At 52.5% G+C, this 16,452-nt stretch overlaps 1 protein-coding gene across 1 annotated transcript; it reads right to left on the reverse strand.

Moving 5' to 3' along the window:
- Nucleotides 1-3,016: 3,016 nt before the first annotated feature.
- LOC135326225 (olfactory receptor 14C36-like) lies at nt 3,017-3,577 on the reverse strand (the record flags this gene model as incomplete). The annotated part of the gene is made up of 1 exon (XM_064504074.1): nt 3,017-3,577. A coding segment is annotated over one exon (561 nt), but the record flags the coding sequence as incomplete, so codon positions are not given.
- Between the last annotated feature and the right edge of the window lie 12,875 nt (nt 3,578-16,452).

Below are 16,452 nucleotides of genomic sequence, written 5' to 3' on the forward strand. Positions count from 1 at the left end.
ACTGTGGGTCATTCTTGTTGTAGAAGTAGGAGGTTGGCCAGTATGGGACAGGATGCAACCTTCGTCCCTGAGGCATCAAACAAGGCTCTTTGCTTTTAAAAGTCCTCAGCAAGGTTTCTTGGTCTGCAGTGCTTAAGATAGAGATGATGTGCCAGAAAAGAGTAAACATGCCCTTAACACACATCATGTGGAGGGCTTTATCTGGGACCATGGTCCCATTTCCCATGAATGTTGCCCAGCTTTTCTTCAGGCTGAGCCTGGGGAAAGGTGTTTCTCATCTCTGGAGCTCAGCTGATCCTTGGGCTTCTCAGCATGACCTCAAGGCAGTGCTTCTCCCCTGGGTACAGTCCCTGACCCCCCGGGCCCTCAATGGGACCCTAGCTCTCTTGGGGGCTGTACCGCCGTGGCTCCCTGTATCCCCCCACCACGGGCACCCTGGCTCTCCCAATGGGGCTGTACAGCCCTGGCACTCTGGATCTCCCACAGTTTGGACCCTGGGCTTCTCAGGACATGTCCACACACTGCAGGGCTGCTGCCAGGCTGCAGTGCAGCGCCTGGAAGACAGTGCAATGTCCCTGGACCTGCATCACCCATCCAGTGCCCCGGCCATGCAGCCGAGGGCAGGGGTCTTTGCCTCAATTTCCCTGATCCTCCCCTGCTCCCAGCACCACTGCTGTTGTGCCCATTTCAAACCCTCCTGCCATCAGGCTGCCCCGGGGCCCAAGGCAGCTCCAGCTCCCTCCAGGGCTGCGCTGGAGCCTTTCAGGAGCAGGCTGAGGTGGGGCTGGCACTGCCAGGGTGGGTTGGGAGAGGGCAGCTCCCCTCTGCCATGCTGGGGCTGGGGCTGGGGCTGGGGCTGGGCACAGCATTTCCCTGGGGAGCTCCCTGAGGAGCCGCTCCGGGGGATCCTCCACCTCTGCCCTGGCAGCAGCACCAGTGCTCAGGGTGCTGGGGTGGAAGTGCACAGAGGGTGGAAGGGGCACGGGCTGCCCAGGGGAGCATCGAGACCTTGTCTGTGCACACAGGGATGGAGTGAGGTAAGTCAGAGCTCAGCTGGAGCTGGAACCACAGGCCTTGGATATGGCACGGGCTGGGGTATTATGAAATGACTCTTAAATGATCCTCCAGAGTTTGGCGATGTGACCACCCAGCCCCTGCCCAGCCCAGGCTGTGCCCCACATGAGGGTCAGCAGATATCATGCGCCAGTATCTGCCAGACTCTGGTGCAGAAGAGAGGCCATGTAAGACTGGCCTTTTCCCCTCTATCGGGATACAGGGACTTACAGGAAGATGGAGCTGGCCATGGACCACCCCACAGCTGGGCGAGCAGCCAGTGCTGGAAAGGGGTGATGTGAGGGGCTGCTCTGGGACGATGGCCCTGGGGCAGCTTCCCCACTGTGTCCGTGCAACACAGGGAACAACCTGGGCTCTTCTCTCCTGCACCCGCCATGTCCTGCTGCCTTTCCCAGCAGACCTGCATTTGCCTGCAAGCACATGGCTGCGTGCTCCCACACTGCTGTTCACATGCAGGAGCTGCCTGCTGGCATTTGTCCTCTCCTGGGCCCTTTCCAGTCCAGCCCAGACCCTCCCCAGCTCTCCCCACCTCCCCTGCCCTCTCCCCAGCCCACCCAGCACAGCAGACCAGCCTGGGGTGGCCCCACAGCAGTGCCTGTGGCAGGGGGCTGCAGAGCTCTGGGCACTCACCCCACAGCCCCAGCCCCTCTGCAGGCCACAGCAGCTGCTGGGGGGCACAGAGGGGTGTCAGCCTCCCCATCAGCCCCACACCTGGGGGCCAGCAATGGCACAAGGAAAGGGAGGCCAGGCACTCCATGTCTCCACTGCTCTCATGACCAGAGATCCTTAACCCTGGCTGCCTGCAGCCCCTCTGGGCAGCCCCTCTCCCCAGCACAGCACAAGAGTCCTGGCCCCGGGGCTCCTCAGGCAGCTCCAGTGACAGAGCAGCCTGCCCGGAGCTGACACACATGGAAACAGGTTTTCCTTTATTCCTCCCCACAAGCACACAATTGCTCCTTTGCTCTTCTCTGGAGATGTCCCTGCTCCCCAGAGAGCCTTTCTTCAGGTCAGTGTGTCCGTGCTGGCCTGATCGGCCATTCCTGCACCCCTGTCCTGGGCTCCCTGCAAGGCCCTGGGCTGGCAGTGCTGCTCTGCAGGGCAAGCAGATGTGCAGTGGTCCTGGGTGACTCCTCACTGGCCATCCTGGTCAGGGCATAGCCATCTGGACCAGCATCATTGCACCTGACAAGCCCTCCCCAGGGTCTGTAGCTGTGGAGGGTCCTTGGAGCAATCACAGGCCATTTCCAATGGTTCAGGGGTGTCCTTAGACCCACTCCACTCCCTCTCCTGAGACTGCAGAGCCCTGATGTGCTGCATTCCCTGGTTTGGCCCTTTACTTTGTGTGACTCCACTTGGTTTGGGGAGTCTCCACTCACTGCCATTCCAGGCACATGCTGCCCCTGGAGATGTCCTGTGCTCTCCAGCTGGCGCCATATTGCCTTCCAGAGGGATGAGCATCTGTCACCAGCCCTCTAATATGTGGGACAGTCCCCAGCAGAGACCTCTTGACCACTCACCCTCCCCAGGGGCACTGGGCACCCACAAGTGACAGTTGAATCCAGCCCTTATTCCCTCAAACATCACTCTATGAGTGCTTCCCCCCTTTGCCAATGGAAAACCCAAGCACAGCAACAGGGCCTTTTGGGGTGCAATTCTCTGGGCACATTCTTGGCTCCAACTTGGGAAGAAGAGCCCATTATTCAGGCACAGGACTAAGGTGATCCCCTTTTATTGCAGAGATGCTACTTGGGAGGCAAGCTCTGACACGATGATTTACAGATTTACAGAAGGCCTCTGGGTCAGACGCATGGGTTTTCTGCTCCTGGAGAAGTGGGATGAATTCAAACATTTGTGTACAAACATGGCTATCACAGGCAGAACTCCCAAAGCACAAGAGCTGTCTGAGGTAAACTGGGAATTGTTTGTGAAGAAGATGGGCAACTTATTGCTGCTGAACTAGTACCACCTCAATGAGTTTCTTCAGGGCATCCTTGAGCTCCTTGTTCCTCATGCTGTAGATGAGGGGGTTCACTGCTGGAGGCACCACCGAGTACAGAACAGCCACCACCAGATCCAGAGCTGGGGAGGAGATGGAGGGGGGCTTCAGGTAGGCAAACATGACAGTGCTGACAAACAGGGAGACCACGGCCAGGTGTGGGAGGCACATGGAAAAGGCTTTGTGCCGGCCCTGCTCAGAGGGGATCCTCAGCACAGCAGTGAAGATCTGCACGTAGGACACCACAATGAAAATGAAACACCCCAAAGCTAAACAAATACCAACCACAAGAAGCCCTACTTCCCTGAGGTAGGCATCTGTGCAGGAGAGCTTGAGGATCTGGGGGATTTCACAGAAGAACTGGTCCAGGACATTGCCTTGGCAGAGTGGTATTGAAAATGTGTTAGCAGTGTGCAGGAGAGCATTGAGAAAACCACTGCCCCAGGCAGCTGCTGCCATTCTGACACAAGCTCTGCTGCCCATGAGGGTCCTGTAGTGCAGGGGTCTGCAGATGGCAACAAAGCGGTCGTAGGCCATGACTGTGAGAAGACAATATTCAGCTGAAATGAAAACGACAAACAAAAAGACCTGGGCAGCACATCCCGAGTAGGAAATGGCCCTGGTGTCCCACAGGGAATTGGCCATGGATTTGGGGACAGTGGTGGAGATGGAGCCAAGGTCGAGGAGGGAGAGGTTGAGGAGGAAGAAGTACATGGGGGTGTGGAGGCGGTGGTCGCAGGCTACGGCTGTGATGATGAGGCCGTTGCCCAGGAGGGCAGCCAGGTAGATGCCCAGGAAGAGGGAGAAGTGCAAGAGCTGCAGTTCCTGTGTGTCTGCAAATGCCAGGAGGAGGAACTCATTGAGGGAGCTGCTGTTGAACATTGGCTCTTGGTTTGGAGCACTGTCCAACGAGGAAAAGGCATTGACAAGTTAGAGCAGGCTTCTCTGAGCAAAACCCATTCCACTTCTCATAGTACCACCCACACTGCCTCTCTCCTTTCCCTTCATTCAGCTCCCTTTCCTAACCTCTCGTTTGTGCTCGCTGAGTGTGCCATGTGGAGCAGGTGCCTCTGTGCATGGGCTCCAGGGGAGTCAGTCCTGCTCTGCTGCGGTGTGTGATTGGAGGTGTCAAACTTCCCCGTGTATTCGGTAGGGACACCTGGGGAGGGGCACCACGAACTGAGTGAAGGGGATTTGTCCAGTGACCCAGTTGCAATATTCTCTGTTTACTATTGTGAGATGAATGTAGCACTCATGGCAGCTATGTCTGAAAGAGAAGACCCTTGTGAGTGATTCATGTCCCCCGGCCTTGCCCTCTTGAACAGAGGTGTCTGTATCTGAATCAGCCACACCAGCTCCTGCTCTGGCAAAAGAGAGAAACGGTGCAGGGAAGGTAGGGGCTGACCTGACCCTTCCTAGACATCTCTGTCCCAGTGAGATGAACACTGCCCTCACATTGTTTAGCATGTCACTGCTTCTTCAGGCAGTGTAGTGGGAGTGGGAAGTTACTGCCTTCACTGCAGCTGAATCCCCCTCCTTAACCCCAGAGAGGGGTGAGGAAACAAGAAGCAATACCGTGACCCTCCCACCAAAGGGAAAGAAAGGAGGGAGAGACACACAGGCACTCAGGAAAGCCTTCACCTCACCCAGCTGTGCACACCGCATCCCAGAGAGCAACACTACAGGACAGTCACTCTCAGCACCTTTGCTGTGCAGCGAGAAATGGGCATGTTGCAGGAGAGATGCTCCTGCCCTCTGCTGCAGCTTGGGCTGCTGAGGAGGGGGCTGAAGCCCTGGACCCCATGGCCTTGAGGGCAGTGGCTTTGCTGGGTGGGAGAGAAGACATGGGGAGGTTTGTTTAGAGGAAGATTTCTGCATTGAAGGGGATGACAGGGACTTCTCCAAATTCCTTCTCTCACAGCATTTCTGTTTCTAGTTTCTTCTCATTCACTGACTGTATCTCCACTGCCTGGAGCTTTTCCTCCTGGGACCTGTTTCTATATCCCATGTCTTTTCCCTGTCAGTGCTCACAGATCTCATCGAGAGTGGGGAAAGGGCTTTCTGAGGTTCCTCACAGACCTCTTGATCTCTCATGGTTAAGGTCTAGGAGTGTCAGTCTCTTGTCCAAATTGGACAGCTTCTTTTCCACCCCCCACCTGCAAACAGTAGGAAACCAAAAGCACAGACTCAGGAAAGCTCTTTACCTTTAAGGTATCCCCTGCCTTGACATTCTTCTTGAAAAGTCCCCTTCAGAAAATGTCCTGGGGGTGAGCTGAAGCTGAGTACAGCCCTGGTCCACGCAGCACCCTCTCAATGGCAGAATGGACCTGCCCTGATGTAGGTCACTCCTTCCACCCAGAGCTTCTCCCCACATTGCCACTGGGAGCTCCCCAGGCAGGCTGAGTGCTGACCCTCACAGGAGGCAGAGTCACTGCCCCGGGCACACAGCACCCTGGGGTGCAGGGACACTGCTCTGAATCACAGCCCTGGGCAGACCTGGGTGCACTCCCTGGCTTCACACCCCTGCACTGTCCCTGGGAGAAGGTAGCAGGATGCCCTGTGCCTGTGATGGTGTGGCTGGGAAGCTCTGCTCTAAAGCACCACCTGCTCCAAACAGGAGAAGCTGGCAGAGCCACCCTGACAGACCCTATCAGCTGTGGAAGGTGCCAGCTTCAGAAGACCCCTCCGGCAAGCACAGCATCATTGCCCGCAGCCAGAGACTTACTGTGTTATAGGTTGTGGAGATTTCTCCCTGCAGTGCGCTCTCAGCTGTCCTCCCATTCCCAACTACCTTTAACTGCTGGGTTGCTCATCTCATCCTGGTGCCTGCAGGCAGTGCCCTGAGTCTTGCTGCTCCTTTAAGAGGAGCTGCTCCTGGACAGAGCTGCCTTTCTGCAGCTCCTGCCAGGTTGCCATGGGCTGCTGCAGTCCCAGAGGCCAGGCCCAGCTCAGGAGCAGAGGCCCAGCTGAAGACGTGACTTTCTCTGTGCCCTGTGCATCCTCGAGATGTTGCTGGGGCTCCAGGGCTGATGGTTCCTGAAAGGCAGCAGGGTCACCCGAGGGAAATGTCTATTGAAGTAAACTAAAATAATCACTGATGGTCCCTCTGTAAACAGCGGATAGAGATTGATTTCAGCATTGCAGTTTGTCTCATCAGAGGATGATTACCTGAGAGAGGTGGAAATGTCCCACTTGTGGAAGCCCCTGCTCCCATCTCATAAGTACACAGGACAGCTAGAGAGGGGCAAGAAGGGAGTTCATTTACTCATTCTTCAGGAAATGATATAGAGGAGTATTGAATGCTAGGCATTTAATACCGGTTTAGAAGTTCCTGGGATGGAGTAGGATTCAGTTCCCTCCCATGCGCTCCACAAACTCACAGAAGGTGGGCTTCCCCTCCCCAAGTTCTGGGATGCACTGAATGGCTGGCTGCTCCTTGTCTAAGCTTCTGTTGTAATCAGTGGAGCGGGAGTTGTTCACACACAAGCAGCTTCTGACATTTGAAGTGTCAGAGGTCGTCGAAGACATGTGCCAGTGTCTGCTTGCTCTGATGTAACAACTATGAGACCCACATCTTTCTGGAGCATCATCTGCCAGATGAAATGATGCAGATTCTGATGTTGCAAACAACTAATGTAATTCAGTGCAGACACTTGGTTCAATGCAATGATGTCAGATGCATGGGGTGTCCAGCACAACCACCATGTTTCTAGCAGATTCAGCATAGGACCCACAGGAAAATCATGTCCTTTTGGAGTGGTTACTGGGCAAAGACCCCAGGGCATCTTGGATTTCCTACCTATTCCCAAACAATGGATTCTCACCACTGCCTTCAGGCAAAGTCTATTGCGTCTACAGCCAAGCATGCTGCAAAGATGGAAGGCACATCACACCAAGGTCTCCACACATATGTCTGCACTCTCAAACCCCACTAGTTCTCTCCCTAAAGCTTTTCTCACCTCCAAGGATATGAACAGGGACCATAATAATGATGCAGCTACAGTGTGGGGGCTGGATTGCAGGCTCTACAGGCCCAGAGACTTTCTCAGGGGCACCGTGTCCTTCCTGGAGATACGGCCACCTTCATCACAGGCCCCAAGGTGCTGCAGAGTCAGCTCAGGCACCAAATACCTCTGCTGACATGGCTGCATGGCCCAGCTCTATTATTCTCTGGCCCTGGGTACTGCAGGGTTTGCTCTCTTGTGGGCACCTCACATTATCATTACATCACCATCTGCTATTTACACCAGCACGTCTCTGTGCTAAAGCTGGGCCTTTGCATGCCTGGTGTCCTTGGCTCCTGGGAACAGGTTTCACCATGACAAGTGTGCACTCAGCCCTGGTGCCACAGCTGAGGTTCTGCAGCCCGGATATATACAAATGCACAAAGCCTGGGTCCCAAACAAGAGGAAGTAGAGATGCACAAGCTGTCGCAGAACTACAAAATCTTTATGCAACCTCAGGAAGTCTGCGGATCACAGACCGTGGTTTTTATGGGGGAACTTTAGTATTCCTGACATTCACTGGGAGGGCACTACTGCGGGGTGCAAAGTGTCCAAGAGGATTCTGGAGGGTGTGGAGGACAACTTCAGCATTTCAATTTTCTTTGTGTTATTGCCCTTTTTTGTTTCGTTCTTTTTTGATATGCTGGTCTTTTGGGGAGATATATATTTTTTTGAAAGCAAAAGTGATGTTTCAGAGCTGGGGTGGGATGCAGTCTTAGGGTCATGGACATGTGGTGCCATTGCAGGTGCCCTGCTACCCTCTGCCCAGCCTCCCTCTGCAGCTCCCAGTGGCTCCAGTCTCCTGCAGGTCCCCTGTGCGAGCTGCCAGGCCCAGGCAGGTGCCTCAGAGACACTGGGGCCTCTCCAGGTGCCACTGGGTGCTTGTGGTTGGACACCTGAGCTCTGCCTGGAAAGGTGAAGAACTGTTTTCAACCTTAAAAAAGATATACGTCCACTGTCATCAGCTCAAATGATCGGCTAATATTAATATGAAAGTTTTCCTATGATGAAATAGTGGAAGAAGAGGGAAGAAGAAGTGGGAGAAAAAATACTGATCTGCCCTTGACCTTGTGTTTCCACTGCTCTGTCTATTAGGCTGTGGATGTAACCTCAGTGATCTCTCACATATTTCCACATGTCCTGATGAAATTGGTCATTTCTAAAGTCCTCTTTGCATCAGACTCTCTGGACTTATGCACTTTCCATAGTTTTCACAGTTTTCCTCCTCCCCTTGCTCTTTATCATTCGGATACCTCTCAATTCTCCAGTTGCGGCTCTGAGCCTCTGGGAGTCTGAAGCTTGCCTCGTCTTTCAGCAGTCTCATTGTCTCTTTAGCCAGCTCCTTTGTTCTGCTTCTTGTCTGCTCTTTCCTATCTATCTGTCGAAAACATTTCAAGGAAGGTTATGTCTTGTGGGTACTGGAGGCAACTTGGACTTAACATACACTTGAGGACAGTCTCTTTTATTAAACTGTTTCAAATTTGATTTTTTTTTTTTTTTTTTTTTTTTTGCTATTAAGAAAAACACCTCTGTGTCTGTTTGCAGCTAGTTCTCTAAGGAAAGCAGGTGGGAATTGGTGCACATGAGCTGTAACATTCAGCTACAGACTTGAGAGGAAAAAGGTTAGATTTTACCAAGAGTGCTCTAAGTCCCCAGTGGCTGATGAGAGTAATGGCAGGGCTGGGGAGGTGGGGAGGAAGGTTGTCCATACATGTCTCCTGACAAAAATCCTGCTTGTCCTACCTGCCCAGACTTGATTAGGAGACCCAGTGGGTCAGTATGAATTGGAGAATGTGGGAATCACTTATTCTGGAAACTGAACAATAAAGAAAGCTTCAGAAGCAGACATCTTTTGTTTTCAGGTGCTCATTGAAATCTGCCTGATTTCAATACTCCCCTGAAAACTTTCTAATTAGCCACATAAGACTTGAAGAACTTGAAGAAAATTATGGAAAATATGGCTTCTTAGGGGTTTTGGCATTTTAATGACCCCTCAGCTGTATTTGGTGCTGAGCCCATGAAATGCAGATGCTGAGAAGAGACTCAACAAACCTCTGAAGAGGTTAAAGTCAGAAGCAAATCCCAAGTTTCTTGGAGCGTTAACAGGTCCCACTGAGGGCCATTACCAACAAAGTCTCCCTGGGGCTGATTAGAGCACAGAGTTGGAGGCCCTGATTGCAGGTAGGCAAAGGCAATGTGCAGGTGGCTGTGATGCCAAGTCAACCCTGATGTGTGTTATCAAGCAGAGCAGCCAGGCACTGACAGCCAGCCCCTGCATAGGGTGATCCTTTCCATCATGCATTGCTCAGGGCTCTTCCTGGGGGCAGTGTGCGGGTGGGGGTGTGCAGTACCAAGTGCAGGACCGTGATACAGCACCTCCTGGGCTCCCAAGGAATAAGGAGGCAGCAAGGCCACAGTGCTTTAAGGAATGGCATCCTCTTGTGGGCCTCAGTGCCAGAGACTCCAGTCATAGCCAAGAGGACAAAGACCTGGCTGTGTTGGGAGCTTTCAGCCTTGGTAGTGCCCCTGGCCATCTCCACTGCAGGTTGTCCTATGCTTTCCCACACCTGTGCCTGTTGCCCTACTCTACTACCTCCACTTCAGCAGGATAAAGAAGCTGAGGTCCCTCAACCCCTCCTCATGCACAGGTTTATTCCCACCAAGGCACAGGACTTGACACTTCTCTTGTAAATCTTCATAAGCTATTGTCCGAATCACCCGAGTTCCTCAAGATCCTTCTGCACTGTAGCTCCTCCTGTGTCAAAACAAAAAGAGAACAACCCCCCCCCCCAAATAAAAACAGAAAAAAAAATCAATACAGAAAAAGAAACCAAAACAGCACCAAAGACTTAAGGCTAGGCAAGAGTGGACTGATTGTAGGGGAAGGGATCAGGATGCTAACAGAGACAAAACTGGAAGAAAGAAAAAAACCCAAGGAAATGAAAAGTGAAGTAAAGGACTGATCAGGGCTGTCTTGGGGATTCCTGCTGAGAAGCCCTGCATCTGAATAATTCTGCCTGGAGGAGCACAAGAAAGCTGGCCTACTTGCACTGTCACAGGGAACCTGCGTCCTTTCCCTGACATCAAGAGAAGATCAAGAGTGGGAAGAATCATGGACTCCTTCAGGGTGGAAGGGACCTCAGGAGGTCTCTAGCCCAGTCTCCCTGTTCACAGCAGGGTCAGCTCTGGGGTCAGACTAGGTTGCTCTGGCCTGCATCCAGTCTGGTCTTGGAAACCTCCAAGGCAGGAGACTGCACAGCCTCTCTGGGCAAACACTCCCAATACTTGCCCATCCTCATAGTGGAAAAGCTTTTCCTTATCTTCTGCATGAATGTCTCTTCTTTCAGCCAATGCCCATTGTCTCTTGTCCTCCCACCATGCACCCTGGTGAAGACGCTGGCTCCATCTGGTTGATGACCTCCTCGTAGCCGTTGGAAGGCTGCTATGAAATCCCTCCAAAGCCATCTCTTCTGCAAGTTGAACAAGTCCCATTTCCTCACAGAGCAAGTGCTTCAGCTCCCAACTACTCCAACTACTCAGCCAAATTTGCTCCCAGTTATCAGCCTTTTTCTTTTCCTGGGAACCCAAACCTGGATGCAGTTTTCTAGATGTGGTCTAATGAATACTGACTACAAGGTGATCATCATTTCCCTCGACCTCCTGACTGTGCTCCTGGTCAGACAGCCCACGATGCTTCTGGCCCTCTTTGCTGCCAGGCAACACTGATGGCTCATATTTTGCTTCCTGTCCACCAGCACCCTCAGGTCCTTTTCCATAGACCTACTCCCCAGGCACTCAGGCCCCAGCCTGTAACACTGAAGAGTGTTGGTTTATCCCAGCTGCAAGACCTGACATTTTTCCTTGTTGAATTTTTGGAGGTTCCTGACAGCCCATTCCTCCTGCCTGTCTTGGTCCCTCTGAATGGCAGCCCTCAAGCATACGACTGCTCCCTCCTGCCTCCAGTTTGGCATCATCTGCAAGCATGATGAGTGTTGCCTCCTCCCTGTCACTAACCAAGATGACAAACAGGAGAGGTTCCTGGAGAAATCAGTGGTGCTCCAATTCTCTCTGGAAGGATCTCCTGATCATCCAAGCAGCTTTTTGCCCATCCAGTTCTCTTCCCCTCTAGAAGGTAACGTTCTAACTTACATGCAAGAACATTGACATGACAGCAGGCAGCTCTCACAGCACCCTCATAGGCAGCCCATCCAACCCCACTGACTTGTGTAGTTTGAGTTCTCACAAGTAATCCCTCATCCACTGCTAGTTGTTTTTCTCCTCAGGAGTCCTGACTCAAGGCACAACAGCCTGGGAGACCTTGTTGGTGAATACTGAAGCTAACAAGGTGTTGAGTTCCTCAGACCTATCTGCACACACTGTTGCTTGATTCCCTGTCCCAGTCAGCATGCAGCCCACCTTCTCCTTTTTATTCTTTGATTCTTACTGAAGCAGTAGCAGGGTGCATCTTCATGCCTTTGGCCTACGCTGCAAATGTCAATCCTAGGGGAGCTTTGTCTTCCCTAACACCATCTCTGCTTCACTGGGCAATATTTCTAAATTCCTCCTTTGCAGCTTCTCCCTCCTTCCCCCTCCTGTACACTGCCCTGGAGCTCAGGCGTGAGTTTCCTGTTTAGCCAGCCTGGTCCTTTGAGATGTCTGATAGTTTTACTGAGTTTCAGGATGGACCATTCTTGTGCTTGGCGGGTGATATCCTTAAAGACCCACCAGCTTTCCTGAGCTCCTGTGCCCTTCAGCTCTGCCTTCCATGGGATTCTCACCAGTCCCCTGCAGAGGATGTAGTTTGCTCCACTGAAGTCCTGGGTCCAAGCTCTGCTACTGCCCTTCCTCACTCCCTTCAGGGTCTGGGACTCCACTTTTTCATGGTCACTGCAGTCAAGGCTGACACTGACTATCCCACCCCTGATCAGTTCCTCCTTGTTTGCAATATCCAGATCCAGAAAAGCATCCTTATTGGCCCATCAGAGACCTGTGCTAAGAAGTTGTCCCTGAAACCCTCCAGAAAGCTCCTGGACTGCTTTCACCCTTTGGTTTGCCCTTCCAGTGAATGTCAGGCAGATTAAAGTCCCTCCAGAAGAACCAGGCTCTGTGACCCACAGACTTCCTCAGGGTGCTTAAAGGAGACTGCATCCACCTCCTCACCTGCATTGGCTGGTCTGTAACTCCCATCACAATGTCACTCTTTCTCTCATGCTCACCCACAAGCTGCCACCCAGTCCCTTGTCTGTCCCACTGGTGAGCTCCATACATCTGAGCTGCCCCTTCACACTAAGGGCATTCTTCCTCCTCATCTACTCCCTGACAGTGTCTCCTGAAGAGCTGGTGCCCTACCAGCACAGCCCTCCAGTCATGTGAGTGATCCCACCACATCTCCATTATCCCAATGATCTGGCAGTCCTGTGACAGGTCCTTCTGCACCCCCATCTGCTCCTGCCCGGTGCCCCAGGCTGCATGCACTTGTGCATATTTGGGCTGCAGAGCCTCAGCTGTGGCACAGCTTTCAGACTGATCATGATGAAACATGTTACCAAGAGTCAAGGCCACCATGTATGCAATGGCTCCGCTTCAGAGCAGAGACATGCTGGCATATGTGGCAAGTTGTAACGTAAAGGTGAAACAGGGTTCCCACTAACAGACCAAGCCCTGCAGCACGCCAGGCCAGGGAGAAACAGAGCTGGGCTGTGCAGGAATGGCAGGAGAGGGGGCTGCTGCATGAGCTGACTCTGCAGCACCTTGGGGCCTGTGACAGGTGAACCGATCTCCAGGAAAGAAAAGATGCCAGTGAAGAAGTCCCTGGACCTGGACAGTCTGTGATCCAGCCACCTTATGGACATCACTAGCACTGTCCCTTTTCTCATCATCTAGGGGTAAGAAGAGGTTCAGGGGAAGAACAGCTAGAAGGGTTTCAGAATGCAGAGACTAGAGTAGAGTCCTTCGTGTGATGTGCCTCCCATTTATGCAGCATGCATGGATGTAGATGGGCTGAACTTGGCCTAACGGCAGTGGAAAGTTTCAGTATTTTGGGCAGATGTATAAACCTGAGATGCCCTGAGGTTTTTGCCCAGCAACAACTCCAAAAGGGTCTGATTTTCCTATTGGTCCCACGCTGTATCTGCTGGAGACATGTAGTTGTGCTGGACACCCCAGGCATCTGACGTGGCCCTGCAGGCCTATTTTTATGTCATTAAGTCAAGTGTCTGACCTAAATTACATCAACTGTTTGCACTATTGGAGTCTGCATGTGTCTCCCCTTCATAGTAAGTGGAGCTCTAGTGGTAGTAGGCATCTTGAGTCATTTCAGCTGGCCAAGGAAATTTACCACCTGGCCCCCACCTGATGCTCTAGAAGTACTGAGGTCTCGTACTCGCTCCACCAGAGCAAACAGACACTGGCACAAGCCTTGGACAAGCTCTGCCTTTTCAGATCTCATCAGGTGTCTGTGTGTGAGCAACTGACTCCCACCCTCCTTCTCCATTGATTATGATGGGAGCTTAGACACGGAGCTCGCATGCAGACGTCTCTGTTGTGCAAACTTCATCTTTGGCAAGGGAAATCCCACCTCCCGTGTGTTCACGGAATTTGTGGGAGGGAGCTAAATCCCACATCACCCCAGGAAGTGTCCAGACTGACTCATCTGAATCAATACCTGAACCATGGTAAATGAACTCCTTTCTTTTCCCTGTCTAGGTGTCTTGTGGAGTTAAGAGATGGGAATAGGGACTTTCCGAGTGGGACATTTCCACCTCTCATACATAACCATCCCCTGATGAGACAAATCACATTGCTGGAATCAGTCTCTCTTCACTCTATAGAGAGATCACAGATGATTATTTTAGTCTATTTCAGTGAACATTTCCCAGGAGGAGGGAGTACAAAGAACAAATGAAGTCACACTTTCAGCAGGGCCACTGTTTCCTAGTGGAGTCAGGCTGCTGGGACAGAAGGATCTCATGGCAACCTGGCAGCACTGCTGAGAGACAGCTGTGTGCAGGAGCAGCTCCTCTGCAAAGAGCAGCAGGGCTGTGGGCACTGCCTGCTGCTGCTGACATGAGCTGAGAGAAGGCAGAGAGAAGTGCAAGGCAGTGTGGAGTGGGAGGACAGAGGAGAGCTCCTTGTAGGAGAAATCTTCACAGCCCTTGACACAGTGAGTCTCTGGCTGTAGAGCAACACTGCTGAGGTTCCTGGAGGGGTCTTCTAAACCCTTCCTATCTCACAACTGATAGGCTTTTTAAGGATAGCTTTCCTGGTTTCTGCAGTGTGGAGGTGGAGGAGGAGTTGCTTCAGAGCAGGGATTCCCTACCACACCATCTCAGGGACAGGGTGTCCTGCTGCCTTTTCCCAGCAACGCTGCTGGGGTGTGAAGCCAGGATGTGCACACAGGTCTAGCCAGGGCTGTAATTCAGAACAGCATCCCTGCGCCACAAGGTGCTGTGTGCCCAGGGCAGTCACTCTGGTGCCTGTGAGGGTCAGCACTTAGTCTGCCCAGAAAACTCCTCAGGGCACTGCGGGGAGGAGCTCTGGCTGGGAGGATTAACTCCCAGCAGGGCAGGTTCAGTCTCCTGTTGAGAGGGTGCTGCATGGGCCAGGGCCACTCACATCTCTAGCTTATGCACACGACATGTCTGAAGAGTTTTTAGAGGAAGGTGAAAAAAAGGCTACTTAAAAGGGAAGGAGCTTTCCTCTTGGTGTCTGTGTCTCAGTTTCCAAATTTTGGCAGGGAGAGAAAAGGAAGAGTTTTCTGGTTTGGCAAGCAACTACGACTCCCAAACTTTCCCTCCAGAGATCAATAGGTCTACGAGAAACTCCCAACAAGCTGCTTCATTCCCCACATTGGCAAAAAGACAGCACCAACATCACCTTTATGGCCTCATCGGGGTTTATGAGACCTGCTAGCATAGAGGTGTCCCTGGCCAGTGCCCTGTCTCGGGAGGTTTCTGTAGGGCAGAACTGAGACACAGAGGGTGGGATGAGGTCTGTGAGCACCAACAGGGAAAAGACGTTGGGACAGAGAAACAGCTGCCAGCAGAGACAGCTCCAGGCAGCAGAGATGGGCAGGAAGGAGCAGGAACTAACAGAATCATCCTGGGAGGATGGATTTGGGCAAGTCATGATCAGTCCCTCCAGTGCAGACACCTTCCTCTGGAGCCCCTCATGTCTCCTCTCCCACCCAGCAGAGCCTCTGCCCTGACAGCCATGGAGTCCAGGCCATGAGCTGCCTCCTCTGCAGCCAGACCTCCAGCAGAGGACAGGGGCATTTCTCCTGCCCTGGACTCATTTTGTGCTGCCTGACAAAGGGGCTGAGAGTGACTGTCCTGCGATGTCACCGTCTGTGAGGTGGCATGCCCGGATGGGTAAGGTGAAGGCTTTCTCGATTGCCCATCTCTCTCTCTCTCTCTCCTTGCCTCCCTTGGCAGCAGGATCATGGTGTTGCTCCTTATTTCCACTCCTGCCCATGCTGCTCTTGGTCTTCTCCCGGGCTCCCTGGGGTTGAGGGATTTCAGCTGCAGTTCAGACATCGCTGCTGCAAGTTCTGCAACAGAGGGATCTGCATGGGAATGAGGTTGCCCCAGGCCCCGTCAGACCTGTGCGGCTCCAGGAAATGGAATCCATGGGGTTGTGAATTGAGCTGACTCTCCCTTAAGGAGAGACCATTTTAAGGGCATTTGACCATTTCCCTGCGTTGTTCTTTCAGGCTGAAAGCTGCTCTGCAGAAGGGCCCAGCTGTCTCATAGCAGCTCTGTGATATCTGAGAGGCCAGTGAAGAAGGTGCAGAGATGCTGAGAGTATGGAAATAGTGGTGGGAGGCTGTAAATGGGCAGCTGAAAAGAGCCCTGTGTGTCCTTGGCTAGAAGGGGAGTGTGGAGAGCTCCCTCTGGGGCCCTGAGAAAGGGTGAAATTTTGGAGATCTGCACTTTGAAAGTGGATTCCTCTGCTCTCAGCAGTGGCTGTTTGTATTTTTAGGGTAGCACATGAGAGTGATCATCCTCCAGCACAAAGCAGTGCAAGCACAGGACAGCTGGGAACAAGGATAATAGACTGACTAGCTGTTGCCACTCTGCACCAAGTGATAGTGAATCCTTTCCCCTCAGAACTCACAGTAGAAATGCCAATGATTGCTGCCTTCAAAGAACACCTCCCAGGTATGACAGGGGCATCTCAAAGAAAATAAACAATATTAGGAAAAGAAAACCAAACCCAGAAACATTCTTCTGCAACCCACATCCTTTAGAATTGGGAGTGAAGATGCAGAAAAGCCCTTCTACATGAGGAGTGAATTTCATTCGAAAGAAATTGTGAGTATCAGAGCTATTCACCCCTATTTCCATGTACTCCCTACTGTGCAGCAGGACAGACTCCTCT

Source organism: Dromaius novaehollandiae, unplaced genomic scaffold (genome assembly GCF_036370855.1).
Source record: "Dromaius novaehollandiae isolate bDroNov1 unplaced genomic scaffold, bDroNov1.hap1 HAP1_SCAFFOLD_37, whole genome shotgun sequence".
Taxonomy (NCBI): domain Eukaryota; kingdom Metazoa; phylum Chordata; class Aves; order Casuariiformes; family Dromaiidae; genus Dromaius; species Dromaius novaehollandiae.